This window comes from Eufriesea mexicana, unplaced genomic scaffold, assembly GCF_001483705.2.
Source record: "Eufriesea mexicana isolate 0111107269 unplaced genomic scaffold, ASM148370v2 scaffold1482, whole genome shotgun sequence".
Lineage (NCBI taxonomy): Eukaryota > Metazoa > Arthropoda > Insecta > Hymenoptera > Apidae > Eufriesea > Eufriesea mexicana.
Window position 1 is genome coordinate 2,288,571 of NW_016909634.1, and position 25,430 is coordinate 2,314,000.

At 39.5% G+C, this 25,430-nt stretch overlaps 1 protein-coding gene across 1 annotated transcript; it reads left to right on the forward strand.

Moving 5' to 3' along the window:
* The first annotated feature begins 467 nt into the window (after nucleotides 1-467).
* Nucleotides 468-25,430, forward strand: TP53INP (Tumor protein p53 inducible nuclear protein). Its single transcript, XM_017901158.1, has 5 exons — nucleotides 468-685; nucleotides 15,147-15,333; nucleotides 19,504-19,818; nucleotides 19,893-19,993; nucleotides 22,126-25,430. The coding sequence occupies exons 2-5, from the start codon at nucleotides 15,171-15,173 to the stop codon at nucleotides 22,279-22,281; spliced, it is 735 nt and encodes a 244-aa protein (XP_017756647.1). The 5' UTR covers nucleotides 468-685; nucleotides 15,147-15,170; the 3' UTR covers nucleotides 22,282-25,430.

Below are 25,430 nucleotides of genomic sequence, written 5' to 3' on the forward strand. Positions count from 1 at the left end.
TTTCAATATTTATCGTTGTATAAGCGTGCTTCTTTTGGGGGTTGCGACGACATCTATATCGCGCTTAATATAAATAACAGTTAAGTGTTACATTATCACCGAGCTACATATTTTATACGAGTGCCTTGCACCGCCAGTACCAAGTCACGGAGCCCTTCATTAATTTTCCACTTCCTGCATTTGCGGTGATTTTGTATTTCTTACAGCCGGCATGATTTCCCTCTTCTTTCTTATTTCCGACTGGCCTTATATGTTTTAAAAAGTAATAGCACTTTTAATCTCCTGTCATATTAATTCACTCGTACAGAAATGAACGATCAGTAGTTGGTAAACAATTGCCTGCCGATAACAAGTTCGCAAACGCCGAATAAATGATAAGGTGACGATTACTTTCTGGGAAACACCAGACTATTGGATTTTCTAGATTCGATAACAAAATCGCGCGATAGTCAAGAAAAAATGGAAAGATCGATGCGAGAGGGGCACCGGAGGCCCCGTGATACTACGGTCCTGGTATCGCTTTAAAAGCCCTCCCCACCGTCGGCCCGCCCCACCACCGGCTGTACCTCGGCTCTCTCCCCTCAGCAACGGCTTGACTGCCCAGCCAGCCAGCCAGTCGAAATCAGCTGACGACTATTACTGCGGGCAGTTGCTACCACGGCTCCTCAAACGCAACACTGTTCAGGCGAGTGGATCCTTTTCTCTTCATACACTTTTTCTTCCTCCTCTTTCTTTCTCTACACAACACACTCGTTTCTCCTTTCGCGTGTTGCTTCTGTTCCTGCCTGTGTCGAGAGGGGTCAACGATACCGCACGGCATCGCGCGCACCCGATATAACGCGACAACAATCGGCATTTGTTAGTCGAAATAAAACATTGTCGGACGCGGCTAGACCTTCCTTTGCTCGGCCTGTCTGTCCGTTTATTCGTTTGGTCTACATCTACGGTGTGTACCGTGCGTGAGTGCATCCGTTGGGAGAGGGGTAACAAAGTCCGTATGAGCGAGAAAGAGAGGGATAGAAAGAGAGATGGAGCGAGGAACATCGAGTGTAACGAAACGGGATGAGAAGAGGGATATTCGTTCGTAAGAGAAGGGACGAATTCACTGGCAGAAGTACGAATGCGTGTCGTGTGTATAAGTGGTCGGCCGAGTGTCGTCTCGCGGTGCAGTGTGTATGATACGTGCGATTGTGTGTAGGTTTTCCGCTTAACTACGTTATTACTGCATCGAAGGAAAACTACTCGAAGCTGAGCTGCCCACTTGTTCCTTGTCCCTCTTGAACGAACGAGAAAGAGAGAAAGCGAGAGAATGGAAGTGCGAGAAAGAGAGAACGAGCGAACGCGAATTCGAGATCAAGGTCGTTGTCATAGAGGCAGCTCGAACGCGCGTTTGCCTGGTGTGTATGAGTGTATACATGCCTGTATATATGCATGCGAGCATCCGAATGTGTGTACATAAGAAACTTTGCTTCTTCGGCGCGGACTATACGCGTAATTCTTCGGTCGGTGCCAAACCGGCGGTGTATGGCGTAACGTAGGGGATCGATCTTACCGACCGAGCGGCTACAAACACAGAGAGGTTCACGTTCGTGAAAGTGATTAGAAGAAGACAGAGAGCGGCCTTGTAACGCGGTCAGGATCGAAGTGCGAAGATGTAGAGCCGTGTTTTGTGCGCGTCGCGGCGATAGAGCACGAAAAGGAAAAGGATATACCGGCGCGGCGGTGTGCAGGGGTCGAGGCACGGATATATTATGTTCGTATAGTAGAAAATTCGATCGAAACAATGCAGTGGCAGCACCGCTTGGTAATCGACAGCTCGATCAACGCACGATCATTGGAAGTGCAAGGGCAACGGAACAGTGGTTGTCACCGATGCGTTCATCGTTCTTTCGCCAGCGAAAGGAACAATCCTGGACCTTCGTTTCCTAACCTCAATTGTGCAACGTTCGCGGACGCGTGACCCGAGCCGATACATCTATTCTCGTGCCGATACGCATCCTTTTGTCCCGCGGATCGCGATATCGTCGCGAAGAAACGGCACTCGAGCGGTTTCTTCCTCTCTCAACTACGGTAGCGCGTACGATTTCGATTCGTCGAACGAGTTTGTTTACTCCGACCGCTAGGAAGCTCTGACGGGAGGGACTGTCGCTAAAGAGAAATGGAGGACGAGACGGAGTACCGCGCTGGCTTCCTTGCTCCGTTCTACGTTCAGGCTACGTCTCTATCTCTGTCTATTCGTCGAGCGGTCTTTATTCCACGATCGTTGTATTGGCGACACTGCGACTGGCTCGGTAAGAATATCGTACGCTTAATGGGAACGCTGGATTACCGTTTGGGTATCGAATTTTCGAGCCTCGATCTTGCCGATGATAGACGGTTCAAGGTAGACTCGCGGTCGGTGCTAGATTGTTGGAAAGTGCTCACGGGATGATATTTAAAACGAACACGCGTGTATTTATTCTGCTTTTTATCTATTTTAAACTTTTATTATCCTTATTTTATCGCGAGGGAATTCGAGAACTAACCTTGAGGGTGCTTCAGATTTACGAGTTATAGTTGCCTGAATTACCAAACCTGTCCCAAAATTAGAAGCTTCGGATAAACTGTGTACTTTACGCAATAGAATCCTTGATATTGTTTAAACCGTTGCTATTTCGATTCACCGCTGAAGTTCACGGTGAACTCGTGTCAGTGGCGAAGCCTTTGTTGAAATACTCGAAACGGGTCCCCCATTTTGTTCCGCGAAACTGTCTCGGGTTTATCTCCGATCCGTCTCCATGGTGCAAACTTCACTTGCAAATTGCTCGATGGTTCTTCTATTTCGGCCTTCGATCGATTGGCCCCGCAGTATTATTAGAAAGCTCGCAGACCCAACGGGAATTTCATCATCGTCAACGTCTCTCTTGGTTTTATACTTTTCTTCGCGCTATTCCAGCGGTCGTGTTGCGCGTTGGAACACATTGACCCCGTTTAATCGCCGATTTCGTTGGCAGATGCCAACACACTCTCGTTGTTATGTAAACTATCGCGTTATATAATTTTCCAAGATAGAAACGGAAAAAATGGATCCTCTGTCGCCTATAGTTAATGGCGACCGAGTTCATTGAAGATTTCTCGGAAAACGAGATGGATTCCATGCAAGAGACCGCAACACAACGGTCTTCCGTTATAGAGACGCTCTCTGTACGCGACGAGAAAGAGAGAGTGAGAGAGGGAGAATGGATGAAAAGAGAGAGAGAGATAGGGAGAATGGATGGAAAGAGAGAGAGAGAGAGAGAGAGAGAGAGAGAGAGAGAGAGAGAGAGAGAGAGAGAGAGAGAGAGAGAGAAGAGCTCCACCGACGAGCCAGAATCGTAAATTATGACGATTGTCTGGGTACCGTTAGAGTTGAATCGGTGATTAGACTCTACTCCCTGTCCAAGAATTTAGGCGATAATGTGGAACGCTTATTAACATGGTCAATGACTGTTTCAATGGCTCATATTTATCCTTGCTTCCTTCGAGTATGCTCTTTCAACAATCGCCTTTGGTTTTTGTTTTACCATTTATTTGAGGATGGCAACGATTAGGGGACTATAACCTGAATCCAATTTAGTTAGATCTTCGAAATAAATCAGAAAAAATCATGTTCTTCTCGTATTAAAAACTCAAACTTATTGTATTTAATAGATTAATACTCGTTCGTCATCTACATAAAGCTTACAAAATCTTTTTTTAATGCAATTAATGTCTAATCTTTTGCGAACCAAGATCAGCGAGGAAGTGGTACCAAGAATGATACATAAAGATTTTGCAATAAATTTTAGCTAGAAACTTGTGTATAGTAGTGTCTCTCGGTATAACAAATTTTCTATTCAAGTTTAGCTGTGTCCGTAATTATAGATCTTTTGTTTGCGTTCACCACTTTCTCCCTGAACTGCGCCATCATTAACCCAAGAACAGAACGGAACTTGAAGTTGAGGTTAAACACCGAGCACGAAAAGTAGGTTCAAACTTGTCGGAATATTGGGCAAGAGAAGCACGAGCTTTCGATTGCCTTAAAAACCAAGCACACTGCCTAATCGCTTCTTGAATCACCAGCTTGGCCGTGAGTCACTGCATTTTGCGCTGCAGCTAACTCTACGTGCCACGATAGCGCGCGAATCGCGTTTTTACTGCGACCATAACAGCCCACAATCGGTGGAAACACTTTACGTTACGACTCCCATGATAATTCGCTTCATGCTGTAAAAACAGTCAATTTTTCGACTTATTCGAGGACATGCAACTAACCAGTGACAACTAGAAAAAGGAACGAACTTTGCTAAATCAATCATACATTGTATCTTTAATTACTTACTTATTTTACTTGAACACGAACATGTAGCAAAACTGGATTCTTTTGCTTACCCCATGAAAGTTTGATTCTTGCCAATTATTATGGGTAATCAGTGGGACATCGTGTGAAATAAAAGGACGTGTTGAATATGTTAAATAAAAGAAGAATTCAGAAACGAAAAGACGTTTGCTTTCCTTTTTTCGAAGTAACCCTAACCCATCCGCTTCTTCCGACTTTTATCTCGTCACGATGATGGGGATTTATTGACACGATCCATCAGGCCAATTAACAACTTCCTTACCAGCGTGAGGATTTTCGAGCCTGAGTTACGTGCCACTTGCAGATCTTATCGTGGTATAAACAAACGTGCATTGGTTGATTCGAACCAGTTGAATTATTAGCGGAAACGGTTAGGAACGGAGGCAACGCGTTGGACAGATAGACGTACGTGCTTTCAAATTCGTGGCATTCGCTTCCGCCTACTTAACTCGACGTCTGAGCAATCTTACACTGTCAGGCCCACATCAGTTTGCGATTCAGGCTGATTGTAAAGCGATTCTCCACTAAAGAAACCGATCTGGAATTCATTCGAGGGCTTTTTGTTGGAAACAGGGATTCCCGAGTATGCTTTGAGAACTATGTTTTAGTCGTCGATTGATATGTTCGTTAATAGATCGAGATTAAACTCAGTCCTAAAGAAAGAAGTCTATTGTGGGTAACAAGATTAGGTTCAAGAAAGAGTCTTTGTTGGGAGAAAATACACTCAGCAGAAAGGTTCATTGTTCAGGGAAAAAGAGGGTATTGATAACGACCAATCTGTTTATTTCTTCAGTTTAAGTATTAATTAACGTTTTTACTATGTTTTTACCTTGTCAAAAGAATAAACGGACTCGGTGTTTTGATTGTAAAATTATATTTCAGGAAAAATTAATTTAAGTATCAGAAAAGAGGTCTGATATACATTTAGGGTACATTTAGGACTTGTACAAGATGTCTAACTTAAACTTAGAGTTAATATCAAATTTAGAAACATGTCTTGTATGTAGATTTTGAGCAGAAGCTAGCTTGTGTATGTGTAAAGTTCGAGCAATCTAATTCACCATAGAAACTATAGCTTATCTATTTAACTATCATTATTGAACTTTGACTAAAGTGATTACTGATAGGCTGAGGTCAATCTTGATCAACAGTGCACGTGACAATCTTGCGTTTGAATTCAGCAAAGAATCTTTCGTTGCTATTACACCCCCACAGTTTCTGGCCAATTATAAATGGCTTTTCTCTTAGAAAGATAGATAACGAGCAATTTAACTTCACTACAGAAGAGCAAGAAATCTGTAATAGATCTGTAGATGAGTTCTTCTTGAATCTACCTTGGTACTTGCTTGCCATTAAAAGAGAAACCATTTAATGCTTCTCAGCTGGTAAACTAGGTTAAAGTACTAGTCGATGTACCAGACTAACTAGTTTTAAATCCACGAAGTGTGGAATTGCTCAGAAAATTTCCTGTATCGAAAATACTAGGCACTCTCTCGCTTTGCTAATTGTCCAGGTCACACGTGAGGAGCGATGCTACGAGTACGATTAATTCCATGCACTGATAAAACAGATAACGTAGTGAGAGAGGTTTCGTTAGGGCAATAATCCCTATATTGTGTAGATATGACACGGGGATCGTCGGTTGGAACGGTGTTTCGTCGTAATATCAGAGAGTTACAATTGTAGCGATGAAATCAGCGACTTTTCTGACGCAACGATAAGGCTCTACGGTAACCAGTACGATTAGCCCGATTATGATTCACGAGGAACGCGAACACTGCTAGAGATCGTTTGTTATTCGCGCGATATCCAAGCAAAACAAGATACTGTGTGCTTTATTCGAAAGAAGAGAAGAGAAAAACGGTATAAAACGAAGAGCCAAGCGTGTAACCCAAAAACGTAACTTGCTACATACAAGTAGTACAAGCATCGCTAGTAACTCCCTAGATTCCCCACCTAGTCTCGCGACAAGATATTTATACTAAAATACTTCTAGACATAATCCATACTACGCAAAGGTTATAGTTAACTGGATTAAGTCAACTGTATCTATAATTAACCGTACCCACATTTACTTTTATGATACTAACTCAGCTACGTCTATTGTTCTATTATATTCGTTTCACTATAGCATTATTCGCTGTTCCCATAGTAGATCACATAAATTTGCATATACCATACTAATCTGATGGTGCTATTTGAAAGCTGTTCCAAAATGGCTATAGTACAAGTTATATCCCTGTCAACTGTACTATAAATTGTTCGACTATAATATTGTAAGTTGAGTATACACTGGTCGTTACTATTCTGACATCACTATTCCATAATTAACCAGGTTTCTCAAACAAAGGCAAACACTTAATTAGCAGTGGCATGATAGTTAACGCTAAACCAATCACGGCTTAAATTACTATTTTTTAATTTTTATTTAAAATTCCACACTCGATGTTAATTTTGATCACTGGGCTACGTGATTTGTTGTTTAGTATACGTATAATAAATTTTTCGATATTTATTCCATTCTTTAAGATCCTTCCTTTTAATTTGATTGGCCATGATAGGTTTAGTGTTAATGCTAAACCAATCACTGCTTAAATTATTATTTTTTAATTTTTTATTTAAAATTCCACATTCGATGTTCGTTTTAATTACTGAACTACGTGCTTTGTTATTTAGTATACGTATAATAAATTTTTCGATATTTATTCCACTTTTTAATTTTAATTTGACGGGACATGGTAGGTTTAGTGTTAATGCTAAACCAATCACTGCTTAAATTACTATTTTTTAATTTTTATCTAAAATTCCACATTCGATGTTCGTTTTGATTACTGGGCTATGTGATTTGTCGTTTAGTATACGTATAATAAATTTTTCGATATTTATTCCATTTTTAAGTTTCTACGTTCCTTTTAATTTGATTGGCCACAGTGGGTATAGTGTTAATTCGTTTCCCAGGTCCCATGTCAATTCAACATTCCGCTTAATCAGTTTAGCCTTTAATCACCATTGCATCGCGTTAATTTCGCAATGGTAATAACTTGGAAGGGGGGAAGACAGGGCGTAGCATTGTCGCGTTTCGAAGTAACGCGATTCAAGGATCCTCGCCGTGAAAGCAGAGGCGCAAAAGCCGAACGGTTGTCCATTAACATAATTACCCTGGGAGACACTTAGCATAATGAAGAAACAACGAGACCGGCCAATAGCTCGCGTAATTACGCGCGTGTTGCGTCGAAACGTGGCATAACCGATGATGCAGACTCGAGGAAAGTCGGTACACGCGTTTATATTTACACCAGCGTGGAAAAAGTCCGTGACTCGGTGTGTAATTCGCACTTCCCTAGCAAGAACTCGCGGCTCGCGTGAATCATGGTCGAAATCGATCCAGTTTTCTGTTACACCAGGTGTGTGTGTGTGTGTGTGTGTGTGTGTGTGTTGTGGAAAAATTGGACAAAGTGGCATTTCGAGGATCGAGTTTGGTCTGTGTGATGCAGGATGAAAAATGTGTGTGTGTGTGTGTGGTGGAAAAATTGGACAAAGTGGCATTTCGAGGATCGAGTTTGGTCTGTGTGATGCAGGATGAAATGACGAGTCGTACACAACCATTATGCCATGTGTTATCCGAGAACGTGTGTTTGGGTCTGCCTACCTTGATGTCCATGGTTGAATCGAGGTTAGAGTATCAATTGGGGAGGTACTTTGTTTCGATTTACTTCGCTGGCAGAGGGTATCAAGTGACTAATAGCTGATTTGTGAATGATGATCGAAGAGTGACATGTTTTTCCAATCATAACATTCTTATTATAGTTAAACACGACTCTGTAATGAAGTAGAGTGAGTGGTACATAATACATGAGTGATTGATGTTTCTTTTGAAGTATTTCTGTCATGAAAATATAAATAAACTATTATACAATATTCTCTGTAGAAGCATGAATATTCTGGATCATTATAACTACAACGCATTTGAGAAATAAGCAAATTTAATAATTTTCCATACATTTTTCAAAAATCCTTTTGAAAGTCATCTGCAAATACACCTTTATCACTAACCCGATAAAATTCCTTAATCCCTTGCATTATGATTTATTTCGAGAAGCATTCGATTTTAATTACTCCCTATGCATATATCTATTTCCATAGCAATAAAATTATAAATGCAATATATGGCAATAATTTATAATTATGAAAAATTTCATTTAAGTGCTATGACATAGCTCGTCTTTTCCCAATTTTGCATGAAATGCTCATTATAGTGCAAGGAGTAAATAAGAATAGAGTATATCTATTTCCATAGCAATAAAATTATAGATGCAATATATAACAATAATTTATAATTATGAAAAATTTTATTTAATTGTTATGATATAGCTCATCTTTTTCCAATTTCGCATGAAATGCTCATTATAATGCAAGGGGTAAATAAAAATGGAGTTCATCTATTTCGATAGCAATAAATCTACATATGTCTATTTCCATAGCAATAAAATTATAAATGCAATATATGGCAATAATTTATAATTATAAAAAATTTCATTTAATTGCTATGACATAGTTCATCTTTTCGCAATTTCGTATTAAATACCCATTATAATGCAAGGAATAAATAAAACAGGGTATCTGTTGCCAAAAAGTGACTATTCTCAACAATACACCGAATATTTTACGTACAAAGAACGTATAATGTGTTTCGAGATACATCCAAACTCAGTGTCAGTCCACTTTGATAAATCCAATTAATATCTTTCTACTTCCCCTTTCCTCTCTTCCATATCACGTGATCTTTTAATTTCCCCCTTTCTTCTTCGTTTTCCACTGGAAATCCACGAAAGCTGGAAAATCGTGGAACGCGTTGCATCACACAACGATCCACGGTCCGTTATCCGAGCGAAATTAGCAAGACAGATGTTTACTCGCGATAATAAGCAACCTCTCCTGTTCCTCGATCGCGGTTTCGTTGATCTATGAATCATTCGATCGTAGTTGGTAGACGGGAATGTTCTTTCGCGACTTCGCCGCGTTACGTTATCGAATCTGCCGGCTTATCAGCCTGGTAAACACACGCAGCAGTCGTGTTCTCCGTGGAATATTTTAATTACTTCCTCACGTGTTCGTTTCGCATTCTCATCGATTGAAATTGCGCGGGTCCGATCGTTCCCGGTGAGATCGGGTGTCGATCCGTGTAACCCGAGGGACAAAGGATTTTTCGTTACGCGGGGTGACTGAACCGGATAGCAAGGTTGTGTTTGGCCTGTGACAGCCGGTCTTATCTGATGCTCCGTGTGCGCGGTATCGTTGGACTTCTGGAATGTTGAGTTGCGCGTCAGTGTCACTTGAGTGAACGAGTGTCGAATCGGTTTGCACCGCGAGACTACCTGCATTGCAAGAGCGGAATACTGCGAATGAGAGGCTGTTCAGTGTCGTACGTGAGATCACGAATAATAAGTTAGAGCATATAGGGTAATAGGAAAATTAGCCCATTAACTGCCAAATTTCCTTTTTTAAAATTTTTGGCCGGATAAGTTATATATATATGCACAAAAGGTTGTGTGACAGTATAATTATATTCAAATTATGTTTTGTTTATATTTGATATTTTTGAAAAAGTCCCAATATGGGCATCGTTATAAAATGATCGATAAAATCATTTTAATAAAGAAGAAAAGACTGAGTAAGTAACAAATCGTTACTATAGCCTCTAAATTACATATTTATGTACGGTATTTCATTATAATGTAAAAACCAAACCAAAAATATAACGCTTCAAATATGACAATTCTGTTCCGTTCAACTTACGCGCGAATTTCAAATTTGTTCGTTTGTTGTATAGAAACGAAGCACAGAATGCACACTTTTTGCTATATACGATATTGACTGATGTATATAGAATAAAACTAAACTGTCAGGCGTACCAAATATATTTTTGACGCCGAGTGGTGTACGTAAAATTCCAAAATCCCCAAATGGGGGTCGTGACAGCTAATGGGTTAATGAATGCTAACAAAAATTTGTGAATCACCCTGTATATGTAACTTGGTTCCCTCGATGACTCATAGTGTAATGAAATGATGAGTTCAGAAAAGAACTTGGAAATTTTCTTTTCCCTATTCTATTTTATTCTATTTTCTTTTCGTATTCTTCTCACAGTAAATTATAAGAGATAATTATTGAAATTATTAACTGACAGATATGATATTTGTTATTATTGGCATATTTGACGTTTTATTTAAATTTCCCTCTCACTGTACTTAGAAAGGAGTAAGGTAGTTGTTGGTATTGAGATCTATGTCAGAGGCAATGAAAGACATTTATTAACTGACAGATATGATATTTGTTATTATTGACATATTTGACGTTTTATTTAAATTTCCCTCGCACTGTACTTAGAAAGGAGTAAGGTAGTTGTTGGTATTGAGATCTATGTCAGAGGCAATGAAAGAGAAATTAATTGACAGTTTGGACTGGTGAGGAATTGTTTTGTTATTATATTGAGGATATAAGAGGGTATACTTTATTTACTATAGTTCGTTGCACCTTTTCATAGGCGATATTACGAGTGAAAATTTTGAAAATATAAGTTACTCATGATTTCGAAATTCTTAAAGGTAATGAAACGACACTTGTCAATTAACCCTTTGCACTCGAGAGGTGAGTTTCAGTCACCGTTTCATAAAATTTGGAAGATCGATATTAATTGATATATCAAATATAATGTAAAGGTATCGAAATCAAATAATTCTACAATTCTGTTATTATACAATTCTTTATTTACTGTTCAAAAAGGTATCGTCAGTGTTTTAGTAGACAATTTTTTAATTTCTACTCTTATTTAGCCAAAAAATTATCGAGTGCAAAGGGTTAATAAGATGATTATTAACTCACGTTATAGGACCTTTTAATTATTTACTTAAACACTTGCTATTATTTACTTCTTCGTCATTATGAACGTGACTGTGCTGCCTGCTATCTGTAGTGCTATACTAGTGGACTCCTCGATATGTGTCATCATGCTGCTGACTATATACGTTAAGTTATAAATTACATAGTCAGTCTGAATTGTTTAACCCTGTAAACATCTAGCATAAATGCTACATATCACCCACTATGGATGCAGCTATGCACTACTATCTATAAGTGTCGGGACACTTTGGTCGATTCGCAGCAACGTCACATAGACAGTACCGTCGTGTATAAACTACCAATGAATTATCGAATCAACGTATATCTTGAACTAAAAATTTTACATTCGAAAATTTTTGCCACCGTGTATAATAACTAAATTCGATTCAGTTATGGGACTCTAAGTTTCTATGTATTGCAACACGATAGTCGTGTGGTTAGTTAATCGTGGAAAAGTTATCGGGTCTAAGAAAAAATGATGTAATCTAAAGATAAATTATATTTTAAATAACTTACGTCAATTTTATCATTACATGTTAGTTTTTGAAGCTGAATAACGAGCTGCAATATTAATAGAGAATAAACCTCGCGACAGATCTTTTTTATTTATAATTTTATAATTAAATTACATCCTGTCAGTGATAAGCGAGTGTTCGTAATGACGTAGAGAGAAAAGAGAGAGAGAGTGAATGGGGGAAACAGCAAGAGTATATAGGTTTCCGGTTATTAAGTAGTTCTCAGTAAAGTAGTAAAAGGTAGAAGGTTTATAGGCACGAAACTGTTACAAATGTAGAGTTAAATCTAGGTTTAGGTTAGATGCTTCTATTTCGGTGTCTTTTTAAATCCCCAGTGGTTATCTAGGCTAGTCAAACTCGAAAAAGCATTCCCAGTCGCGTTATCCAATATTTGCCATTTATTGTCACTTCGGTAGGATACTTTTTAGGTTAGGTGCAACGTAATATATTTCTCCCGTGAAGAAATCGACGTCTCCGCAATTCTCAATCTCTCAACCGTTCCAAACTTTTGAAAACTCTGATGAGATCCTGATACTGTCGAGTAATCTTCGAACTTCGATCTCGATAATCACTGAATCTATCAGACCGTAGGCTACGTTCATCCATATTTAAAAACGTGCAACTCTGTTTGAAAGGACTAGAGTCCTCAAGGTCTTTTTAACATTCTCACAGAGAAAAATACAAAGAAGGCTAGATAGGATAAACACCCAGACCTAACCTAAATCTCGAAAAACCTCGTGTTCTGAATAGTTCGATGCTAGGTACCAATTAGCCAGTTAGTTCTTCGAAATACTTCAGCCTCGTTTATTAGAATCATTCGATGCAGCTGATATTCGGGTCGACTAAGTATAGAAAACATGTACAAGCTGATATCTGCATATGATGAATATAGCTCGCTTTATCTGTCTCGGTCTCTGCATCAGTCCCAATACAGTCACTACCGAAACGATCAGCAACTGGAACCAACCCGACCTAGTTCCAGATTTCGAATTCTTTCGCGAAAAACGACGTTTTTGAATTTTCACGGCGGAATCCTGTCACGAGGGGTGTGGAAAAAGCGAACGAGGAAGGACGGAACTGAAATCGGTGAAACGAGCAGACAGCGTGCAACAGCGTGACGCGAGTGACTCGATAAATAACGAAACGCAAGCATCGGTGTCCCATTTGCGGGGAAACGAAGCGTTCTCACGCGCGGTTCGCGTTTTTCCATTGCGCAACGATCATAAAGGCAATTACAAGGCCTCGGATACACGCTCGCGATCCTCGAGGTACGAAAAACCGACATAGGCCATAACGGATTCGACGATATTGAATTTATCACCGGCGTGTCTTCTTACATAATTCAACGCTGATGATTCCCCGTGCCGTGTACGCGCAACCGGCCCGTGATAATTATAACATGGTGACCATGGGCCCGATATCGCTCTACTACGCACTCTGCTCAGCCAGCTCCATTGTGCGATAAAAACGCGCCTTCTGTTGATCTCGCGGCTCGATTCCGTGGAACGAGTATTCTCTTGTCACCACGCTTGTCAGGCATCGTTTCGCGCGGAAGAAGGATTATTTATAAAGGCCATTTTTGGGTATACACCTAGAGTCCTTTGGAAGACACTTTTGCAATAACTCGTCGTCGAAGGGTGAGACAGATGAAGTGCCAGGAGCTGTTTTCTTAGGTGTCACTGTACATTCGAAGTTTCTTAATGCTTGAATTATTGAATTAGTCAAAAAGGCTGTTTTCAGACAAATTATTCAGATGAAAATTTAGGTATATATTATAGACAGAGATTTCATTTTAATTTTAAGAAGGGTGAGATAGATAAAGTGCCAAGAGGTATCTTAGGTGTCTCTGTGGATTGGAAGTTGCTTAATGTTTGAACTATCGAATTAGTCAAAATGGCTGTTTTCAGGCAGATTATTCAGATGAAAATTTAGGTATATATTATAGACAGAGATTTCATTTTAATTTTAAGGAGGATGAGACAGATGAAGTGCCAAGAGGTATTTTCTTAGGTGTCTTCGTGTATTTGAAGTTTCTTAATGCTTGAACTATCGAATTAGTCAAAATGGCTGTTTTCAGGCAGATTATTCAGATAAAAATTTAGGTGTATATTACAGATAGAGATTTCATTTTAATTTTAGGTCTTCTGGAAAGACGGAGATGGTTTGTTTGATTTTCTGTAAGAGAAATGGCGCGTCAACTTCGTTTTGTCATTTAGACAGCTGTTAACGAGTTTAATAACATTGATTTAAAATGTTTTTTTTTTATTTTTTCATTCCGTGTGGTAGAAGTACGACGAAGTAAAACATTTTCTGGGATAAGTGTGGCTTTTTACTAAATATTTATTTACTCGTTGAACGATGTTATTACAGACATGTAATAACATCGTTGGAGTTATCGATTCACGAGCGACCGATTTACCGCTATCATAGATACTAAGCATATTCATTTGTATTTACATGTTCCAGTCTTTTTATGAATTTAATGAATATTTAAAAGTTCGATAACACCTTCCCGAGAAGCTAATGGAATTTATCTTGTCTTTTCCCAAAGGAATATAAAATAGCCAAAAATATAAGGGAACAAAATTCGAAATTTTGTCACCAAATCCATATTTATATATTTATCTAGTTTTGAATATATTTTTTGAAAGCATTTTTTCCAAATTCATTAAAGTGCAAATGGAGCTCCTGGTATATATAATTCTTCGAATCCTGCATTTTAAAGTTAAGCATTTTCTCCAATTTCATTCAAGTGCGAATGAAACACCCGGTATATGTAATTCTTCGAATCCTGCATTTTAAAGTTAAGCATTTTTTCCAGTTTCATTTAAGTGCGAATGAAACACCTGGTATATGTAATTTTTCGAATCCTGGATTTTAAATTTAAGCATTTTCTCCAACTTCATTTAAGTGCGAATAAAACACCCGGTATATGTAATTCTTCGAATGGTGTATGTGTAACGTTTATGAGAAAAGAGCGTGCAAAAAGTTAATGTTAGTCGAAAATCATCACGGCCATATAGCACGTTTTATTATTATTGCTACGATCAGTGCAAAGTGTACCTTCTTTAAACGCTGCCTCATCGTCGCAAGCTTCCTTCAGTCCCATACGACCCGGTTTATCTCCCTCCAATATCACCAGATAATACCATACAGACTGTACCAACATCCGCCTCGTTTGCATCATCTAATGGCTCCTTGGCAATTTCTCCGAACACAAACATGTCGCCTTCTTTTCCTCTAATCTCTAACCCAGAATTTCACCAAGCAGACGTCCCAGAATCCCCCTAGCCGTCCACTGCAACACGCTCCGCAATCGGCCCCGCATGGTGCACGAATATTTTATCGGGAACGTCGATTCGTTCGGATTGCAGGCGCTGAAGAGCAAGAAGGTCAGGATGCTGAGCAGCTTGGCAAACTACTTACTTGGAGGTAATATCTCCGGCGCACAAGATTCACGGGAAGGGTCCAATAACGAAACCCCGGAGTCCCTTCCAGTAATGGCGAGGCTCAGTCAGATGGAGGTTGAGGGCGATGACTGGATCCTCATTGACCGTACTGGTACGTCTGGCCGAGATGAACGGCCTTTTCAAAGGGACCATGCTCTCGAGAAATTCGAAAGCCCAAGGAATACACACGCTCCCACACGTACACACTCTTTGCAGTCCGACTGCTTCTCACACGGAGAGGCGCCCGCTTCTGTCCCCTTGGGGTGTAAAATGAGACGCGTCTTTAGGCTATGGAACGATGAATAACGCGATTACTCTTATGGTGGAAAATAACCAAGCCCTTTTTGGCCGATTGTTTTCTCGCTGGAGTTGACAGCGTTCCGGGTAGCTTTTAAGACCCGTAGTTTTGCATCCTGTTCGAATTAGGGGGAATTAGGGGAGAAGGATTCGGGGTACGTTGCCTAACTTTTCCACTTGAAACGTTCCAACCATATTTTCAATTTCATCCGAATATTTCCTGTGAAAATTACATAATCTTGATATACTGGTGATAATTTACTTTCTTGAAACGTGGGCCTCTATTTTTTTTTTTTTTTTTGCAGATGGTCGATAATTGTTTTAAATAGTTTTGTGATTTTTAAGGTTATGTAAGGTCTTGAAGAAATCGAATTTAACCCTTTGTACTCCAGAGACGTCTTTCAGTCGCCATTTGTAATTTAAAATTTCGAAGCTCGATATTAATTAATATATCAAATTTAAGATAACGTAATTATGTGTAAGATATCGAAATTAAATAATTCTACGTGTTAATTATTACACGATTTCTTATTTACTGCTCAAAAAGTATCATCTGCTTTATAGCAGAAAATTTTTGAATTTTTACTCATCTTTAACCAAAAAATCGTCGAGTGCAGAGGGTTAAAAATTTTATTGTTATGAAAATGTATAATTGTATTCGAAGGACTTGCTATTCTAATTGTTATAGTTAGGTGAAATTATATTCTTTAATTTCTGACCTTCTAGAATTTTTTATTTGTTTATCAATATAATTAGAGTGATACGGATCTTTTTATTTCTGTTTCAAAATTCAAGAGAGATATTCAAATTGCTTGTTGCTAACTACAATAGGTTTTAAATGTTGCCTCGTCATCGGTCAAGTAACGTGTTGCATTATACCAGGAGATAGTATTATTTGTTGGTGACTTTGAAGATGTCCTTAAATACATAATTAAAATGACCACCTACAATGCACTGACGAAGATCATTGTATCTCATTAATTGTTACAATAGAGTAAAATTATTGTCACTCTATGCCTATGTAATTTTCGAACGAAATACTTTCATGAAATTTCAAACATAGTGGAAATATTTCAGGTGATACATTTAGACGAAATAACCTGTATAATTTTGTGAAAATCCGCCTTTATTAATTCGCGACGCAGTTAAAATTACATACTTTTTGGATAAAAATAATTTCAGAGGGCTTTTTAGAGAAATTTTTAAGAAATTATTACCTATAGTAACTATAGTATAAATTATTATACTATTATGCAAATTTTTCGCGAAATTAGTATCGATTTTTGGAAATTAATGCAAAATCTAACATTGACGAACCATTTCAATCTGCACCAAGTATTTTAGCGAGATCTTCTGGTAGAATAATTAGGACTCTTTACAATATAGATATAGTCTCTATTAGTCATTCAATTTTCTCATTTAATATCCCTAACATTGCTAAAATTTCCGAACGATATTGCTAATATTTATAGTATATAGCTCCTCTCGAATTTAACCAGTGTTTGAACTTCCTTATTCTCAAAGTGGAACTGAATCCAAGATAACATTTGTGCATAGCGTTCAGAAATTATATTGCTGTCGAATCGTAAATTTTTCCTTGCGAAGAAAATAGTACTTATGAGAACTTTCCACGAGAAAGTCTGTAGTGATCCAATACAAAATTTTCACAGTTGATTAATGTAGCCTTGAAACTTCGCTATAGTGTTGCCTACGAGCATATCTCTTATGAGGATTCACTCCAGTCTGCTTGTCGTCATAAATAGAAGACAATCTAGAAAGAGACTAACGAATCAAATATAACTTACAAGTTTCTTGTCATACTTTTCACCCTTCATGTCCCTAACACGAAGATAACGCAAGATAAAAATAATAATGCAAAGAAATGATACCTTTATTAACAGCAGGACGTGGGAACTTCATCGTTCCTAAGATTAGATAAGACCCCCTAGTCGTTTTCATGACATATGATTTTCTGCATCTTAGTCATTTATCAATTACTTATTTATATACGTATTAAGTATTACTGATAAATATTGTTTTGTCGAATCATGGTCACTATTAATTACAAATTAACTATTTTTATAGCAAAATGTTAGATATACTATAGAAATATTAAAATAATTAATTTGTTTTACTTAAAATTCCATACATAGTAAATTAATGTCAAATTCTAAGGAATTAATAGTTTTTATTAATTATATAGGAAGTTCATTTTAACAAAATAATTTTTCTTTTTACTGATGCTTATGCTAGTTATTCGATGAGAAGAATTTTGTAGTATCTGAGATAAAAACATCAGTGAACAATGAGAGTGACAATGCAGGGCATAAAGGGTTGAAACAAAAGACGACATGCGGGCACAAAGCTCATTTCAAGGTGTGTGCATAATTACACACAAGGTTTTCGAATATACACAGGTAATTCGGACACGATATACACTACAGCACAAAAGTTTCTGATCATAGCTTACGACGGGAAACAGAATATAAAATAACGTTAATTCACGGTTTCCAGTTTGTAATTATTCGCCAGAGATCTTCATTATACACAAATCCCTGTCTTTGCAAACAGTATTGTTTTATGTTCATTTAATTTATCAAGTGACTGAAATTCGAATAACTTAATTAATAACCATAGTCTAAAGTAGTATACATGAATTGATCAATTGGGAACATCAATTTCTTCCTTTTTCTCTATACATTGATCATTTATAATCCAAAGAATATATTTCCAAAATATTTTGATTAAATTTTGAGGAATAATGGAGTTACAAATCCTAAACAAACTTAAAGATTTAGTTCCCGGAATGTTCATACAGATGTCACTCGTGCTGCCTTTCCCATTGCTAGACCGTTTCCTTTGCTAAACATAACCTCGTTCCCAGTTTTCATCAGAATATATTCCATTATCGAAGTACCATTGGAATACAAAATTTATTATTCCATATTTCTTAAAATTGAAGATTTCTTACTGTGTATGTGCTGAACCTTAATCCTTTTGCTATTACGGGTGATTATAGTCACCGGTCACGAGACGCCATCTATACACGACGAGTGACTATAGTCACCAGCCACAAAAATTGGTAAAAAATTAAGACAAGTGCTCCCGTTCCTCTTAGCTCTCTTCTCAAAGAATTGCAAACTCTATTGCGATGTTCAGCTTTCCCTTTTCCTTTTTTCTTCAAAAGATTTGCGTCAAAAGACCGAATGCTAAAGACTGCACGATCGTAATGCTACCATCTTTGACACGTCGCTACGTTCTAGAGGAGAGACTTCGCGACGAGGTGACTTACGACCAATAAGGATTAACTCTTTGTGAACAGAGCGGTTTTGATTAACCACTTGCGCTGGCAAGACGTGCCACGCACGTCGTAATGCTTTTGTCACAGAATCGCCAACGACGTGGTATACACGTCGTTAGGCAATTGTTACAGAAACACTGAACCGTTCTGGCACACGCGTCTGTGAATTTCTTGCCATCACAAGTGGTTAAACCGTACTGTGGGGCCGAGCTGCTGTCGTGATAGTCATTCAAAACTACCAGCGCTCATTTCTTCGTGTTAAACGCGATTTTTCTTCATAGCGACACTGACAATACGACATAAAACAGTCCACCACTTAGCTTGGGACGCGAGGGTCCTAGGGAGCGCTACAGCGGGCGCATATTTGTGTTTCTCAACCATAGCAACGCGTTTACGTAGGATACATTCGTGCATCCCTCGGCCCTATCGGTTATTTTCGTCAAATATCACATATACGCGTTCCTGGGCCAAACTGATGGCTTCCATAAAGCGCATATATGTGACGCTCGTCTACAAAAGGTTAACACATTGCGTACCGCTCACGAGTGCTCTCACGTTTCGCGTGCCATCTGTTATGGACCTTAGATGCGGTCCCTGTTTTAGAGATTTCTATGCGGTACGCAATGTGTTAAAAACGCGAACACGGACGTCTACTCAAGCGAAACATGTTTCGAAACCCCTTAGTTGAGGGCACAACGGCGCTGGAGGAGTCGTGGTATGTAACGCCACCCGCATGTTTCACACGGGCGGGTCCCGTGAACGTAGAAACATCACCGCTAGAGGACCTGCTGATAGAGCATCCCAGCATGTCCGTTTACCGAGCCACAGCGTCTCCAGTCGCCCCTGAAACTCCACCGCCGACGCCGGACGCGCCGGAAGAGTGGGACGTCGAGGAGGACGTTCCCCCTAGCGTGGTTTCCGGCGCAACAGCCGCGATAGCAGCAGCAGCTTCGCCGGAACGTAGTCCTAGAAGAAGCGTGGAAGAGCAACCAGCAATCCGTAGACCAGCCTTGCACGATGGGAGACCTGTCGTACAGCTTTGCCGGAACGTAGTCCTAGAAGAAGCGTGGAAGAGCAACCAGCAATCCGTAGACCAGCCTTGCACGATGGGAGACCTGTCGTCGAACGTGTCCGTACCGAGAAGAGGATAGTTCAGCTTCGAGCGGCGCAGAAGGTGAATGATTCTTCTTCTCCTGACTGGTATACTTCAGTTACCTATATAAGTTACAGAGGGTGTAGGCTAGGTTTCTACGATCAGATTTTCTCAGTATGTTCTATGACTATAAATGAAAGCTTATTAACCCTTTACACTCGAGAGGCGCTTTTTAGTTGCCGTTCAATCAGATTCTAAAGATCATTATTAACATTAGAACTACCGATCTTTAATGGGTACCTAACTGTAACGTGCACAGATTATAGTCATTTCAGCGGTACGATAAACATGAGTGAATTATATTGATTACAATTCTTTCTTAGTATGAGTTGATACCAATTTTATTCTTAAAGCAGGTGTATGTGTTCGATGATTGCGAAAAGGAAAATTCTGGGACCAGTCATTCTGACGATTCACGCACGTTTTCTGTGTCAACTGATGAAGGCCATGTCTTCTTCCAACAAGTGTTATAGAATGCCGTGTTGTATGAGGGTTCCCGCAATTTATGAATCGCGTAATAGTGAAACCGTGTTGTAGGAGGGTTCCCGCACTTTATGAATCACGTGTTATAGAATGCCGTGTTGTAGGAGGGTTCCCGCAATTTTTGAATCGTGTTGTAGGAGGGTTCGCGCAATTTATGAATCGCGTAATAGTGAAACCGTGTTGTAGGAGGGTTCCCGCACTTTATGAATCGTGTAATAGTGAAACCGTGTTGTAGGAAGGTTCCCGCAATTTATGAATCGTGTAATAGGATGTCGTGTTGTAGGAGGGTTCCTGCAATTTATGAATCGTGTAATAGTGAAACCGTGTTGTAGGAGGGCTACCTGTACGTCAAAAGTGGACTGATACGAAGTGATACGGAGAATCGATGACTCGGTCGGTTAATTGGAACGAAATCAAAATGGACTTCGTATCGTAATTAATTTTATTTTTGACCGTTGTCAGCTTTGTGTTCAATAGAACGATGGACATTTCGTAATGAGGTACTACCTGGTGATCACGTTGATCATTCATTTATTCTTGCCTCTTATAATCCGTATAGGTCTGCTACCATTCCCTTCGCATTTTGCACTTTTCCTACATGGTTTTAATAAAGTTAATGTAGCTTCTTTCTTATTTATACTCATAGAACATATAGACAAAGTTTTGGCCGAGAAACTGGGACATACTATAGATACGTGCTGGGGACATTAACCCGTTGGCGTATGATTAAATTAAAGGAAATTTAACACGTATAAACTTCTTATGGCAATTATCTCAATCTATTGGCTTTCGTGATTTCTATTTGGAGATAAAAAAGAACAAATTCTATCAGTCTTATAGAACTGAATAAAATCGAAATATTTATAAAATTGTATATAAATTTTAAAAAGAAGATGTTGACAGAAAATAGGATGTTTCATAATTCTAAGAAAATTATAATTGATCAAAATTTTTTAAGTCTGAAACTAAAATAAATAAAATTGGTTATTAAATCGGATAACGATAACAGGGGTAACACGTTGGCAGAAAATAGGATGTTTCATAATTGAAAATTATAATTGGTCAGAATTTTCTACCTAAGTCTGAAAGTGAGATAGATAAAATGGGTTGTTAAATCGGATAACGATAACACAATAATAAATGATTTTGTAAACATTGCAAATATTGCGTCACATAGCAATGAGGTTATATCGACAAATTGACGTTCCGCGTTTATATTTGCTTAAACATATATTTATATCTATATTTGCATTTACATATACACACGCACTCGATATTCGAGCTAATTTATAATTTCGCTAAAAGCTCCGTCCAAGTGCTTCTTTCCAAGTATAATTCCCTATCGAGCGAAAATTTGAAATTCAGATTCCAAAGTAGGCAGCCTACTTCGTGCACAGAGCGCTCGTTTCCGAAAGTGAACTTTCGAGTGTCAAGATTACTGTCAACATTATCAGTTAATAATTACTTAAGCAAAGTGCTTGCCAATGCAGCATACCAGAGGTAACAGGCTGCCTGAATGAATGGCCAAACATTTCGCGCGTGTAGGTATTTTCGAAGTTTAAATACCGAGCCTGAGTTCCGTCACTTGCCTACCCCAAAAGATCAATCTTTCAGGCGGTAGCAGGTTTTAAGAGATAATCATTGCTGAATGTGAATGAAATTACGTGCAGGTTCTCGAGAAGAGGTCTACCCAAGCGCTGAAGAGAGGTCGTCTGGAGAGGAGTAACAAGCTGAGGGAGGTGTTCAGTGTAAAAGGCAAGCGGCCACGTCGCCAGGACCGCTTGCGTATTCAGAACAGTGGCGCAAACAACAACCGGAAATGCTAGTCATTCGATCTCAGGCCAAGGTGTACTCAAATACCTTCTTCCTAAACGCGAACGGGCGACGCGACACGCATATACAGAAGTCACATGCATAAATCTGAAAACTGGGAAAAAAGAGAAAAAAAGAAGGAAGGGAAGAATGGAAGCCGCCAAGGAGAAAATGAGGAAGAAACGACGAGGAGATAATGTGGTTCACTCTAAAACCCCTATCGCGTTCTAGTTCGTTGGCACGTAATCACACGCATAAAGCAACAAACTGTTATGGGTGTCCTCTTTCATCGCGTTTTATTAGTTGAGCCGCTTCTTCGCGTACAAAACGCTCGAAGAATTTTCTCTCCGATTTGTACCAAGGGGAAAAGAAAAGAACAAACGACGATGTCTCTTCAAGCTCGACACGAATTTTGCCGATGAAGAGGAAAATGCATTGTCCGAAGTGGTAGGAGGAAATACAGGAAGAAAGTATGAGAAACGTAGCCAATTGGTCCGTGGTGAGAGTCCCGTGTAGAATATCTCGTGTATAATGGCGCGTGTATGGTACTCAGTTGGATCGTGTGTATACTTTTTAGCCTCCATTTAGTATGGGCAAATGTGTTTCTATTCGTACGTTTAACGTTAGTTTTTATTTAAGTTGTTCACCCAATACCCGCACCTGTGTAGCGGCCAGGAGCGTAACATTTAGCGTAATAATCCGTCACGATGATTGTTTCCACCCCAGGAACGCGCGGACGAGCCGCCATTATGCTTTTACGGATCTGTCCACGCTTAGTTTGCGCAACAATCGATTCATACTGACCGGACTTAAGGCCAGAAACTCACTTCGGGACCATGCCTTCTAGGTTCGCGTTGCGATTCAATTCACGCTAGACTTTACGTAAACATAGATGGGCTGTTAGAACGATGACGAAGTGGAGAAAGCCACGAACGCGTATAGGTCATGTGCGAGCTTTCAGATGGCTCTAAAATAAAAGCTGATAGTCGTAGAACGTCCATTGATATACGTTTACTTGGTCTCCACGTGGCGTCTTCTTCTCTTGTAAGCGCAAGTGTCATGGCGTACCCTCTAAGCAATAAAACGCTATCAATCAGAGACTGTTGATATAACGGCTATCGATGAACGTTCGAAAATAAATGTATTTATTTAGCGGCACACATGGTATGGTACTATCAATTGAATATCGATTAAACTATTAAACGTAATGTTAGGTAATGCGAAGACGAGGATGACACGCGTGTTCTTTGTGAACGAAGCGATAGAAAGCAAAAGCAAATAGCGAAAATCCCTGTTTCCTCTCCCTTGTCGCCTTAACGAGGACTATCAAAGCCATGTCGCGAATTATTGGCCTGCCGTCTGCGTAAATGAACCCATGCCGACGGGTGGAGGTGGTCCGTGGTTGATTCGTAGAGGGAGAGGGGGCTGTAAACAAGATTCCAGCTGGAGAATCGGTTTCTATATACCTGATGCGCGTTGTAGCGCGTCGACGTTTCAAAGTATTCGCTTTTTCGAGGATGAGTGAAAGGATTGGAAGAAGATGTTAGTGCAAGCTGCCCTGGTCATACCGAGGCGGGGATTTCATTCACACACTCGATTGGTTGACCACGACGCAGTGTGATTTGTGCGACACTCGAGCCTCACTCCTTGAGAATACTTGTACTTGGACGACTGATAACCCCAGAAGGATTTTAACCAAAAATTCAGGACTCCTAAGGGTGCTCAGAGTGGACTGTTGTCTGGTGTTCTCTGGTAATTTTGAAAGAAACCCAAGAAATCCTAAGCTGTTATTTGGTATCAGGCTGGGTTAAAAGTGGCAGAGTATGACTGTCTGCTTAAAAATGACAGAGTCTGGTTTCAATCGTGCTACGCGATGTTGCAAAGAAGAAATCAGAGTTCTGGTACAAGTGTCCTTACGGTCGGGATGGTGAAGTAGCTCAAGAAGAGATTGGTGTCGCCCGAATTGGACTTTTTATAAACTCAGACCCATGTCTTTGTAGACGCCAAGAAACATGTTCGTCAAGCGACGCGAAATTGTGCAATACCGAGCCCCATCGTGACGAATAATTCCCCTCAGATGATTTCTTCTATGAAGAAAACGGCGACGCCATATTCAATTCGACAGCAATCTCTTTGGGAGAAGAAATCAGTTCAGACGCACTGCTGGTGCTAGGTCAGGACAGCTACAGCCTGATGCGTTTTTTCAAGAGTTGCTTCACCAGGGCCACTGAAGCTGGATATCGTCCAAAAACTAGTATCAATAGACACGTCCAATCAAACTATTGGATGATAGTTAACATACAGTTGTAATTCAAACTGAATTTGACCTCGGACGACCCTCTCCTCCGCAAGGAGAATAGCTAATCGTGTTTCAAGCAGGAAACTTTCCTCCTCTGTGATTTTAGATTCGCGAATTTTTCTAAAAAAGAAAAGAAAAAAAAAGACAAAAGTATAGAGAACGTAATAAAATGTGGAAGGAACCTTCGTTATTCTCGATCCTTCTCGAAATTTTCGACCCGGGGCGCTGTAGGCGCCACCTGGCTAGCTCCGATAGTACTTAACGATCCACGTGACCCGGAATAACCTAGGTTCCCCTATACGATCTTCGTTTAACTGACTTTTTGGCATTATGCAAGAAGAAATCGACGAGAGGACCGCACAGGAATCGTTAAATCAGTCCGTTTTTAAATAACACTTCTGTAAATAAGAAAACGAGTGTCGTAAATGATAAAAGGGCTACGTTCCCATCGGATGCCGAGTTTGCCAAGCCGCACAAACTATAGTCCGAAGGATGAGAGATTGTTAGGGGTGTTCCTTGCTCTTGTAACGCGCGGTTAATTCATGTGTACACGTATTGTATAACGTTTACCTTTCTCTCGTAAGGAGCAGTGTTCATCCTGAACTTATTATTGCTGTGTAATAATTATATTAGAGATGAAAAAATGACAAAAAAAGAACAAAAAGATTGAAGAAAATTGAGGAGGACAATGAAACAAGGTGATGTAGCGTTTGTATGACGCGACTTGAGTCGACACATTGTGATCCGGATCTTTCGTTCCGTATTGTTTGAATCTTTCGTTGTAAAATGATCGACTTGTATTATTTGAATGTATGCTCGTACACCTTGACCCTATAACGATGATTAATAAAATATTTTATGTCA

Excerpts from the sequence above, each read along its gene's own strand:
- TP53INP (XM_017901158.1), top strand. The coding sequence starts at position 15,171 with ATGCTGAGCAGCTTGGCAAACTACTTACTTGGAGGTAATATCTCCGGC. Across the intron at positions 15,334-19,503 it reads GATCCTCATTGACCGTACTG|TTGAGGGCACAACGGCGCTG; the intron begins GTACGTCTGGCC and ends GAAACCCCTTAG. Across the intron at positions 19,819-19,892 it reads GGAAGAGCAACCAGCAATCC|AGCAACCAGCAATCCGTAGA; the intron begins GTAGACCAGCCT and ends GAAGCGTGGAAG.